This window comes from Pleuronectes platessa, chromosome 19, assembly GCF_947347685.1.
Source record: "Pleuronectes platessa chromosome 19, fPlePla1.1, whole genome shotgun sequence".
Classification (NCBI taxonomy): Eukaryota; Metazoa; Chordata; class Actinopteri; order Pleuronectiformes; family Pleuronectidae; genus Pleuronectes; species Pleuronectes platessa.
In genome coordinates, this window is record NC_070644.1 from 15,999,448 (window position 1) to 16,011,893 (window position 12,446).

The 12,446-nt window shown below is 39.9% G+C and overlaps 1 protein-coding gene across 2 annotated transcripts in view; it reads left to right on the forward strand.

The window, feature by feature from the left end:
* Positions 1-1,542: 1,542 nt before the first annotated feature.
* The window catches only part of sfswap (splicing factor SWAP), a 41,890-nt gene continuing 30,986 nt past the window's right edge, over positions 1,543-12,446 (forward strand). The window contains exons 1-8 of one of the 2 annotated variants that reach the window (XM_053411133.1): positions 1,795-1,918; positions 3,330-3,401; positions 3,783-3,946; positions 5,799-5,930; positions 7,850-7,920; positions 9,005-9,230; positions 9,349-9,449; positions 10,258-10,426. In XM_053411133.1, coding sequence (XP_053267108.1) covers positions 3,373-3,401; positions 3,783-3,946; positions 5,799-5,930; positions 7,850-7,920; positions 9,005-9,230; positions 9,349-9,449; positions 10,258-10,426 — 892 coding nt within the window. In that variant the 5' untranslated portion in view covers positions 1,795-1,918; positions 3,330-3,372. Of the gene's footprint in view, positions 1,919-3,329; positions 3,402-3,782; positions 3,947-5,798; positions 5,931-7,849; positions 7,921-9,004; positions 9,231-9,348; positions 9,450-10,257; positions 10,427-12,446 lie in introns of both variants that reach the window. The other variant, XM_053411132.1, reaches the window with a different exon arrangement.

A 12,446-nucleotide genomic window follows, 5' to 3' on the forward strand; every position in this document is an offset into this window, starting at 1 on the left:
TTTCTCCTCCCAAATGCTGAAATAATCTTCCAAACTAAGGATTATAAAAAAATAGGTGCCCTGTATTATCTAAAAACCATTTCCCGGCCTACAGAAATGTACTGTGTACCTGGCCGTGAACTGATTCATGGATTTAGGCCTCAGAGGCAAGGGCATCAACTCAGGAAAATACAGATTCTTACTTTATAGCTCTTTTTATAATAGAAGTTTTAAAGTCCATTCCATTCCTTCCATTTAAAACTGCTCAATGGCGCATACGGCAGTAATATATTGCGTTTTAATGTTCCCTGAAAGTCTGTAATAAACCACAAAAAATCAACTTATTCTCCAGGAGTTCTTTCTGTACATTCTCATTTATCATCTGTGTGGAAATAGTTGTTTTTAAAACCAGAACACTTGAGGAAAACAGTCTGCTCACTGAATTAGGAGTTTTATAAGTGGAGAGGCTGATTAGGACTTTGTCCTTCTGAGCTGACGCAGGATTGTCCCATGTCCTGCAAGTCTGACATTGTCCACTTGGCCTTCTATACAAGTTGTTGTCTGTCCTGGGAAATGTTTCATTCAATCAATCAATCATTCAAATTGTATTTTCTTAACACCTTTCATGTAAACAAATCGAATTCATTAAAGAGCTTTAGAGGGGGCTGATAAAAATTTAGGATGATAAAAATGAATTACAGATCTAGAGAGACTAATACATACCGTAGCAAATAGCAATAGAACACGCAACAATAAAAGAAGGTTAAGAAAACAATCTGTTAAAGTTAATGACAAAATAAAGCACTACATAAAAGCCAGACTAAGTAGTCAGGTTTTTAATATACATTAAAAAAAATATCAAACATCTTCAGCATATAAAATACAATACAAATACAATTTGCAATGATGATTTATTGTCAACATGCAAAACAATATGCATGTTTGTGTGTGTGTGTGTGTGTGTGTGTGTGTGTGTGTGTGTGTGTGTGTGTGTCATGTCAATAATAATACAAATACTATTAATTGGGCTAAATAGTTAAGATCGGAGGTTCAGATTATGTAAAAAACTGAAAATAGTCGTGGCTTCCATGCAAAAGAAGAAAAGGGAAGAGGATGTTTTTTGAATTAACCCAAAGTTTAATTTATGATATTCAACATTACCTTTGTGCATCAGCTCTTTCTGAACCAGCTTCATCTCCCACTGGGGACATGGAGATGCTTTAAACCAAAATACAACGTGTTCGAACCTCAACACAACAATATCCTGAAAGAAGATTTATTTATTTTATTTTATTTTATTTATTTACTTTAATAAACCGGGGTCACCTCTTCAGTCCAGTTTCAACAGCACATTGCAAGTTCGATTCCTTCCAGCACATTCGACAAATATGAAAACGTGGCAAAAACACTACTCATGTAGAAATTCTCCGGTTAAAACAAATAATTAAATTTAAATATTTGCATGATTTGAATCTAAATCTTACATCCTGTGGTTTAAATAAACGTGCGTTTAACTGTGAGGAATCTGTCGTAACTGCTAACGGGTAAACACAGCTGCATCCACACGCTTTCCAACATGGCGGCCGCTGGCACGTAGAAGCTTGTTTTGCAGGACAACCCGACGGATTATCGTAATTTAAGGAGCACCTGCGAGCCGCTGGGTTTCCAGGAGCATCGCCGCCGCCTCCCGGAGGACCCTGCACTTCAACATACGTGGTTTCCACGAGTCTCCCGGGGAGATGTATCGTCGCGGAGCCGCCAAGAAGGACCCCAACAACAAGCCTGCGAAGAAGGACGTGAGTGACAGTGAGAAATACGCCGACCTCTTGGTGTTCGGCTACGCCTGCAAAGTGTTCCGGGACGACGAGCGGGCTCTGTACCACGAGCATGGAAAGCAGCTCATCCCGTGGATGGGGGAAAAGAGCATCACGATTGATAGGTCGGTTGAACAAACGTAGACCGAAAACATTCATGCTAACCATCTCTCCCCTTGTCCCGTTAGCATGTCTCACAATGCAAAACAAGGGGACCACTTGGGAGTTTTTCTTGTCTTGCAGAAGCTTGGGATGAAAGAGAAACAAACACACACACACACAAACAAAACTGTCAACCTGTCGACGAATGTTTGATTTCCCTTGTTCTGCTGATTTGTCTTTTTTGGACGTCTTTGAATCACAACACGTGGGAGTTTTGAAGTTTTCTGGCACAACATGCGATGATGCAAAACCTTAGCATCAGCCATGATGCTGAGCTGTCACTGGGACCCTTAAGGGCCAGTTTATTAGGAACAATAGCTTTAAACTAACCAATCCTGATTCTAAGGTTGGATTAGTTTGAGTTAGCTGCCTCTCAAACTGGCAACTTTGGTTTTTAAATTGATATTAAAATGTCATAATAAATCAATCCTTGGCAGCTTTGAGGTGGGCTTTGCATCTTGGCATGTTGGAGAATTTCCTCTGGAGACACATTTTACACTTTAATTCTAAGACAATAAAGAATTTGTTGCAACAAAGATGACCAATATTCCAAGTTGAACCAAAAAATATTAACCCGTGTTCAAATCAGACCCTCTGGGATTTCATCGAGCTGCACTGAAGTCCACGAGGCCAGAGCAAATTCTAACCAAGACTAAAGTCACTGCTGTTTAAGGTGATTCAAAATATCACGGTGCTAATATAAAATTAGTAACTTAAGGTTTAAACGTGCTTTCACCCTTTCTGCAAAGAATGCAGAAGTTGATGGGGTAATTCTTGTCAAATCATCAAACTTTCGGAGCCACACTCTCACAGATATTAACAAAGATGGACATTCTGATTTGGTAATATGAGAAACATTTGGAACCAAAACTTTGTGTCAGAACTTTTGCAATAGTTGGGACAGCATACTGCTCAGACTGATGGAGCTGGGATAAAGCTTGACCTTCTCTAAGGGAGATTTGACCAGTTTAAGTTACAGAGTCTCTCCCCCCCCCCCCCCCCCTTTAAAATCTCCCTTAAATGCAATCTGACACATATGATATTTAGTTTCCATATCTCATATGACCAAACCAGAATGCCAAATTTAATTAATATCTGTGAGTGCGCCCCAAAAGTGTAATGATTCAACCAGGAGGGGGGGTAATGTAACACCCCTGCAGAACATTTAACACATTCTTCAAACCTCAGATTGGTGCCTCTGTCCTTTTTGAATCACCTTCATCCGCAGTGGCCCCAACTTGTGTTTTATTTGTACAGCTTGTGTATGTGTGTCTTTATCACATAACCCAGTTCTTTCCCCAGCAAGGTAGGCTAAGGGGTCCTGCCAAACCCCGAATGCCAACCACAGCACCCCATTTCTTTGTCTTCCTGAAGAAACGGCATCTGGGAAGTGGCGTAGAGGGACGAACCCTGGAAAATGTCGTCCATTTGGGTTCTTACGGATAGGTATTTATGTGCTCGGGTTTGTGTGTATGTAACTATCTTTGCAGATGTAGAAGTAATCATGAGTGGTACAGGGGAGGGGGTTGAACCCTGTAAGGTAAGAAGCCAGTTGCTTTTGTTTGTTTTTCTTTCTAAGGTTCATGGTTTGTAAGACCAGCAGAACTTTTGTTAGGTATCCTAAGTTCGCTATTGACTTAATCAGTACGTTGAGACATTTTCATAACTTCAAGTATTTTACATCGTGAGAGACTAGAGGTAGAACATTTTAGATGTTGTAACTTTTGGGTTGTAGGTTTCCTTTCATTGGTAAGTAGGTCCATGTTGTGTTAAACAAAAAAAAGTTTGTTGAATTCGCTCTCTCTAATCCTTTTTATCATCCAACAGATACGATGGGCGTGGTCACTTACATGATCTTTCAGAGTACGACAGCGGCTCATGGAATACGTCCTACCAGCTGTCGGAGGAGGAGGCCAGGATCGAGGCGCACTGCGATGAGGAGAGGTACCTGGCTCTGCGCACGGACCTGATGGAAGAAGAGGCCAGGCAAGGTGGGCTAACTTCATAAAACATACACACGTAAATTTCCCCATGGTTGAACATGCAGCAGGACCCACAAGTAATGAATCACTCACTTAAAGTCTGCTGTAATCAACATAAGTAAATCTCGGTTGATTGATGTGATATCTACTCATCATCCAGTATTTGTTGGTTGCCCTGGGCGGGAATCATGAATTTAACTACATTCACCACAGTATACTGAGAACACTATGTTGTACTCTCTTTATCCTGATTTGATTATAAAGAAACAACAAAGCCTCAAGCGTTAAAAACATAATTGATGGACAAGGTTGTTGTCACAGATTATTTGTTCCTTTCACTGCCAGGAAAAATGATTTAATACTGGAAAGCTGTTGATGTAGTGCTCTTCTCCTTACGAAGGTTTACTACAACCCCATTAATTTCTCTAAGGAGACATGGTTCTTCACACTTAATGAAAGTAAACAGCGAGCCAGCCAAAGGGGAAGTATTTCAAACAGGACATGGGATGATTTTTTTACCCACACACATGACTTGCAACCTGTACGACAACAGTAAAGGATTCAAAAGCAGGTAAAAAAAAAAGTAAAGGGAAAATGTGTCTTTTTTTAAATTGCAGATTTTCTTTAGTCTGCAGAAAAAGGACTTTAAGGTAGAACATTTTTATTGGTGCATGTTAGTAAACAGTGATAGGTCACTGCTCTCTCACGGACATAATGACACTTAAGAATAGGTCGACAATCGTGTTCCACTGACAGATATTGATTCCCATCAGCAGCAGTCCTAAACCTTGTGTTTTACTGACACTGCAGGCGGCTGTCACTTTGTTGGAGCCAAGGTTACAGGGCAAGTTACACCTAAACATAAAGGCTACCAACCAGTGGCATGACTGCTGTCAAACGGAAATCCTCTCACAACTTTGACACTTTGTTGAGTTTTCTACGGAGTTTATTACCTTTTTTATTACTGATATCACATTATACTAATTACTTGATTCCCTCGAGTCATAATTTCAGTCCGTGTCAGTGATGTCTTACTGTTTGAGGCTGTCACTGTTTGAATTATTGTCCATATCACTTTTTTATTATCAGGCGTGTGTCCTCGTTTAACACTTGGGCCAATATGACAATCCCGTCAGTGCAAATAGAAAAGCGACAACTTTTCAGCTCTTTAATCTTGGCATCGTAAAATCAGATTTTCCTGAGTGATATCTCCTTTTTTTGAGGCATTTTCTCTATTCTATCTCCATCTCTTTAAAAATGAACTGGCTTTGACTCTGGGATCAAGAGCTGGCATTCGTAAGGAAATCACTTTCCACTCATCGAATGTATTTGCATCTCAGTCATTTCACATTGTAATGAAACCGGCTGTTTTGATGACAAAGCACCCTTCTGAATGATAGACTTAATGACTGTAATGGAATTAATAGCCAGATTTTTAAGTGAAATATGATGTCTTGTGCCAAAACTGACTGCACAGAATGCGTCAGCTAATGAAGTGTCACACACACACACACATACTCATCCCCCAGACTAGTTTGTCCTTGAATTTGAAAGGCCGACCTCATTCACTGAGGGTATTACCCATCTGTCCAGTGAGAGATCAGTGGGGAAGCACTGGAAATATTGAGAATTATAGAGGAATGTTTGCCCTTGCTTCTTTAACAAAGATACATTTTCGTTGTCGTTTGACATGAGTTTCAGTTTAGGGATTGGGGCCAAGTAACTACTATTACTATATCATTTTTATTGAAAACTTGTAAATCTAGGACTCAACCAGTCTGTGAATAGTTTGTGGAGTCTGATTAGAATAATCAATCGGTAGTAAAATCCTGTCTGCTGCTTGTATTTTTGTTTTCCACAGAGGAGGAGTACAAACGTCTGAGTGAGGCTCTGGCTGATGAAGGCACCTACACTGCAGTGGCTTTCAAATACAGCGCTGACTACTACGATCCCTCTCAGCCCACGGTGGAGGAGGAAGCTAACAAGGATGCTGGTGAGAATTCACTTCATTTACACACATTTGAGTGTGTCACTCCATTGGATAGAAATGAAAATGCACGAACAGGATGGCAAAACACACAGCACAACCTCTCAACCCCTCTCCTATCCTCTCCTTAAAAAAAATCAGCAGTTGTCATATTCCAGCAGTGGTCTAACGCCGCTGTTAGATGCTTGTATGGGAAAACTGAAATCTGGATTCATTGACATACCCCTTGTGTCTCTTGACACATTGCTTGTGGTGGGCTCTGTGTCATGTCCAAGTTTTCGCTGTTTGAATTTTTTTTCGCTGCTGCAGACTGCCGTGAAGAACGCAGCAGGTCTGTCTAATCCATTTCTCCTTTTTTTTTAACTATTCTTATCCAAGCAGCCATCTGCAGATACATATCCACCAGGGGGTTGCTGACGCTGAGTTTTTTGCCTGTAGAGCTCACAGGGAACATGTGAACTGTATGTGAAGTTAAACACAACATTAGTTGAACATCAAGGTTTTTCAGGACAGTAATAACAAACTCCGATTTGAGGCCCTAAAAACATTTAGCTCATTTTAGCCATGAGTGGAACGAGGTATGAAATTTAGACGGGTAATCATCTGTGAACATCAGTGTCAACTTTGGTCGTCGGTCATCAGTCATCCATATCTGACTAGACACAAAACAAAAAACACAAACTTGTACTTCCATCACTGTGAGGACGCTAATTGACATTCTATTTTCCCAAGCTTCTGACCCTAACTTTAACTATCCCAACTCAATGCCTACCCCAACGTTTACCTGACCTCTAACCAAATGATATCCCATACAACCCACAGTTAACCCTGGATAAGCTCTGTGCAGAAATGTATCAGATGGTGCGGACTGGCCAAAATGTCTGTGCTTTCACCACCATAAGGTCCAAGTCAAACTGGTCCTCACAAAAATACAATTACACACACAGACACACACACAGACACACACACACACAGACACACACACAGACACACACACAGACACACACACACAGACACAGACACACACACACACACACATTAAATATTTGATGTGGACTTTGCTGGAAGTACTTGGTCCCAGACACTAGCCTAACTGTTAAGCAGACTAGATGCCTCTCTCTGGGGAGGTTGTAGAATTGAGTCAAGTGTATGAATACATTTGCTAAAGCTCCCAAATGCCAGAGAAAAAAAGTCAGCAACGTCTCACCTCACAGTGGCCATTAACATTTTAAGCAATTTGACTTAAATCCTTTTTTTGCCAATTGTCTTTTGTCTCGCCCTTCACTTCATTAAAGACTGAAATGATCACAATACAAATTAATTGAACAGTATAAAACCGCCACCATGAAATGCAAATGAGGGCCATGGTGGAGAGTTTTAGGTCTGATGGATACAGAGACAAATTATCACAATATAAAACAACTATTCATCACTATTATTTGTTCATGAGTAAAAAGCAAGCTGGTTAATTCCACTATGATTTGTATTCAACTTTGTCGAAACCTCCACACTAATTGTGACTAATTAATTTCATATTATACCCGTTAATAAGGAACTGAATTTGATCATGCAGTATATTTATTACCTGAAATAATTTATATCTGCACACTTCACCTTCAATGAAGTAACCAAAATTCATAAAGTTGCTGCGTTACATTATTAAACATGTTAATTCAGTTTCCCTCTGACCTGTGTGCAGCAGATGATACAGGATGAACAGTGTTGTGGTATATTTATCTACCGGGGAGAAGGCCTTAGGCTTGTAGTTTCCCTCCATTTAAAATGCTTTCGGTACTCAAATCTTATCTGGCCGCATTGCTCAGCTGGGTATGTATCAAGCAAAGTATATTTAGTCTTTTGCTGACAAATGACTAACAAAGAATTGATCTCACTCTCTTTGTCCAAATATCTCATCACTTGTACAGAAGAGCCGGAGGAGAGTGAGGAACCGTTTGTGGCTCCCCCGGGGCTGGTTATCCCTCCTGATATGGAGCTGGTGAGTATTTCGTTCCTAGATTCCTTCCTCCAACTTTCTTTTGAAGCCTTTTATTTTGAGGTGTTATATGATAGTTCAGAAAAGAGAAACAGATTTTGATCCCAGTGTCCGTCGTTATGCTCAATTCTGTCTCAACTGTAGACTGTAAACTTATATATAAAATGTTATATATCGCCAATTAAGCATTTGCTATGTTCACTATCACCTCTTTAGGTTAAAAGTGTATATCATGAAAGTGCAGTCATTTTTATAATATTACTCCACCTCACTTTGTCCCCCTTTAACTGCATCAAATCCCTTTGGCAAAAAATAAACTCCAAGCTAGTTAGTCAGTTTCTCCTTGCACTGTTTGTATTAATTGCCGTTTGCTGCGTAATGTGAATAAGACTTTAATACCTTACCTCATCTGTGATCAACAGGATATGAACCTGTTTCACTTGCAAGGTGGTGTGATGCTTTATCATTGTTTCCTGTTTATTTTACATCAACATAAAATAATATATTACACACCCAGTTTCCCCCTAATGGCCAAGTTCTTTAATCAGAGTGAGAAGAGTCCTTGTATGTCAGGAAGTCCTTGGCAGCTCCCAATACAGTAATGGTCTGTGAGGGCCGGACGCTGGCATCTTTTTGGCCAATGTCTTGAAAGACAGTATTTATTATGACTTTCATCCCGATGAGATATGCGTGTTCTTTTGGAGATTGCTGCACTTCTCTGCGCTCTCGAAGTAATGACAATGATTAATCAGTGAAAGCACACAAGGGGAACAATAATGAATGAATAATGGACCATTTCTTGTTCCACTGATTTTCACCCCATGTGTATTTTCAGAATTTATGTCATCACAATGAACATAAGAGTGCTTGGCATGAAAATACTTTCCCAGACAAAATTACTTTTGTGAGCTATTAATGAACTGTGCGTTGCATCTTAATCTTGTGTAAAGCACAGTTCACCTTCACACGGTAATGATGCTTGTTATTCACTGTTGAACTATTTATTCCTTCAGAAACCAGAAATTGCAGTGACTGCATTTAGTTAAAGTGATGTTTATTTTCTTGTCTCATCTTTTTTTTTTTGTAGCCGGCAACCATAAAGACCCATAACATCGTCGAGCGGACGGCCAACTACGTGTCTAAGCAGGGCGCTCAGTTTGAGATAGTGCTGAAAGCAAAGCAGTCCCGCAACTCCCAGTTTGACTTCCTCCGATTCGACCATTACCTGAACCCTTACTACAAACACATCTTGCGGGCCATGAAGGACGGGCGATACGTCATGTTATCAGCCAACAAGCAAGAGCAGCAGCAGGGTGAGTCACAGGAAGCAGTCACTGACTAGTAACATGCTCACACAAGCTCTACATTTGCAAAAATCAAGAAGTGTCTTGTACTGTATTTATCATGTTTCTTTTTCTTATCCTACTGTAGACTCAAACTCTGACGATTCGGATGATGATGGGGATGGCAATTACCTTCATCCTAGCCTGTTTGCCCCTAAGAAGTGCTCTCGTCTGGAAGAGCTGGTGAAGGTAATGGAAACAGGCTACCTGGTCAATAGAATATTTAAAGTTGCGTTCCTGTCGTGTGAAAACAGCAGATCTTGAAAATGTTTAATATGCTATGAAAACAGCTGTTTTTCTTAAATGTTTTTCAAACCAGTGGTGTTTTAAACTGCTTATGTAGACTGTAATCTAATCCCTTTCATTAATACATGATTATCATTGGACAGTGAAAATAGGCGGCTCCTCTAAAGCAGTCAAACTGAAACAGGCTAATTATAATGTTGCATACAAATGTGTTAATTCTTATCAGGACACCACTGCCTTTCATGCGAGTCACATTCACATCCCGTTTGTTTTCCCCCATGTCTGCACTAACTGTGGTACATTTTTTTCTCGAGCACTTTCATGTCAGGACAGCCATTAGTCTCTGACTGAGTAGTGAGAATGGAGCCATGTCTTTTTAAAGACACATAACGAGCTCCTTTTAATAAGAAACTGGCGAGCAGTTGTCTCCCATCAGCAGGGAGTTCCTTTTCAAATCAGTCGCTCTAATATTCCTCTAAGGGCTCATATATAATATTTTATGGGGTTACCAAGGAAGATAACTGCGTAGGGATACTTGCAGAGTATTGCACATTTTTCGCACTGCATTCAAATACTTTCTAATGATTTCATGGCTTCTCGCTTGATAAAGCTTTTAACATGTGTATGTATATACACATTTTACAGCTCTGCCTCCTGCTTGTAGCAGGTGTAATTTATCTTTACTCTATAAAATATAACATAATGGTGTGAAAAAATTATCTTTATAACAAACAGCCTTGTGGTTTTGCAGCCTCTTAAAGTCATGGACCCGGACCATCCTCTGGCCGAACTTATACGAAAAACCAAGCAAGAAAGAAACGGCACTGCAGCAGCAGCGGTGGCATCCACACCAGTGCCGCCACCAGAGGAAGTAGCAGAAACGCCTGCTCCCACCACACAAACGCACTACACAGCTGACCGTGAGTATGGTGCCTCTAAGGTCAAACGACCACACAAGTGAAATTAAATGAGACCTTTATTGTTTTCCTCATATGTTTGGGTCGGTCAGTTTCATTTTGTGCCATCTTGACGTTTTCATTTCCTCGGCCAAGGAGAGATCTTCTTGTTCGTCCACCACTGAGCGCATAAATGGTCTATTTGTTCTGCCTCTGCTGGTTGTTCACTTCCACTCTCTTCTTAATGCCGACCACAGACTGCAAAGTAATATTAAGCTCAGTGGTGTTCTGGGACAGAGTAGAAAACTAGGATGCCAGCTAACTGTTCTTGGCTAGATCAGACTTTTAAAGATGTTTTTATTTTGATTTGGCTTCACTGTTATATTCTGACAGCGTGTAGTTGTAAGTCAGCCAAGTCGGCTAAGCTGTTTCTTACAGTTTTGATGTGATTTGCCAAACTTGTTGTGGATTTATGATCTGCCAGTTTCCTTTATCATGTCCGTCACTTGACTTTTGGGGGTCATCTTCATAAATTTAGAAGCTACTCAGGATGCTTGACGTTTTGATAGAGCTGTCGTAACTTATTCCGGTGCCAGTGCACATCGGTCAGGCTTTATTTGTACAGCACTGTTCATACAAACAATGGATCAAAAAATGCTTTACAGAACAAAGGCAATAAAAACAATACCCAAACCCTCATCCATGGACAGAGCAAAACAATATTAACAAGATTTGAGGAAATGCAATTGTAAATCTCATCAGGAAACACCAAAGGCGGGTAAACAACGATAAAATTATATAGAAATGATAATAAAACATTATATAGTGATCAGAAAAAGATAAAAAGAAAATAATAAAATCTTGAGAAGGATTTGAAAAGGATAAAATACAGATAAAACGATAAAATGCTAAAGGAGACGTGAGGAAAAACAAAATTTGAAAACTCGAAAGCCACTTTGTTATTCTGTGCATCTTCTTATTTATTATCTTTTTTCATATCTTCGCTCTCTTGCAATCTTTCTTCATTGATACTGAGTCACAGTCAACACTGAGGTAAATATTCAAATAACTACGGGCTTGAAATATTAAAACCAGATATCTCTTAATCCACAGACACTTGTTTGCTGCTGTTGTGACCCTCTCACAGATGAACAGCATTACAAAGAGCTACTTTGAATAAATCACTGTGAATATAACTCTCACTACTGAGGCTAATGTAGTAACTTGATCTTTCCCATGTATGAATTATATAATATTGAAACAGATATCCTTCCAATTGGATCATATTTTGGGTCATTATTCAAAATGACACTTTTAGGAATAAATTAAGAGAAAATGTAAGCAATAACATTTAATTTTCAGAAAAAATGGCTGTCTAAAAATGTTATCTGCTTATCCCTTCACTATAAGTCCCACCCACCCCTTCTCGTCTTTATTTTCCGCACCGCTGCTTAAGTAATCGGACCATGCATGTGTCCACCCTCCCCTGAAACAGTTTGTTTAAATAAACTCATGGTCGCTGGCCACTCTTGACCCGTGAGAGTTTACTTGGCCATTACTGCAATTTATTCATCTCGGAGACAGCTGTGGAGGGCGTCCTCTGATCTGATCCCCGCTGCAGATATGAAGCTGTTAAAGTTAGTAAATTGGTTGTGGATGACCTGGCTGCTTAATGCTGTTGATAAGTGCTGTGGTTCAGAAACGGGCTGTTAATTTGCCCATCCATGTATCTATTCTTGGCTTGGGTACAACAAGGAAGCCGTCTCCTGTGTTTTGAACATTTAGATGTTATTATAGGGCGTCAATTAGAAGTTGCTCCATTACCTCTTTTATACTAGATTGCCTCCCTTAGTGTAATGTATGCAATCACTCCCTCTCACCATAATGGAAGCTGTAAGCTGAACGTATGAGCTACTCCGCAAATACCAGCTAACCTCAACATCAATGTCGGTCTGTGAAATATATGAAGAGATCTAATCATCTATCTAAACATTGGATTTTGAATTTTCTTTCCGGCCTTCCACCAACACATCTTACGTTTTTA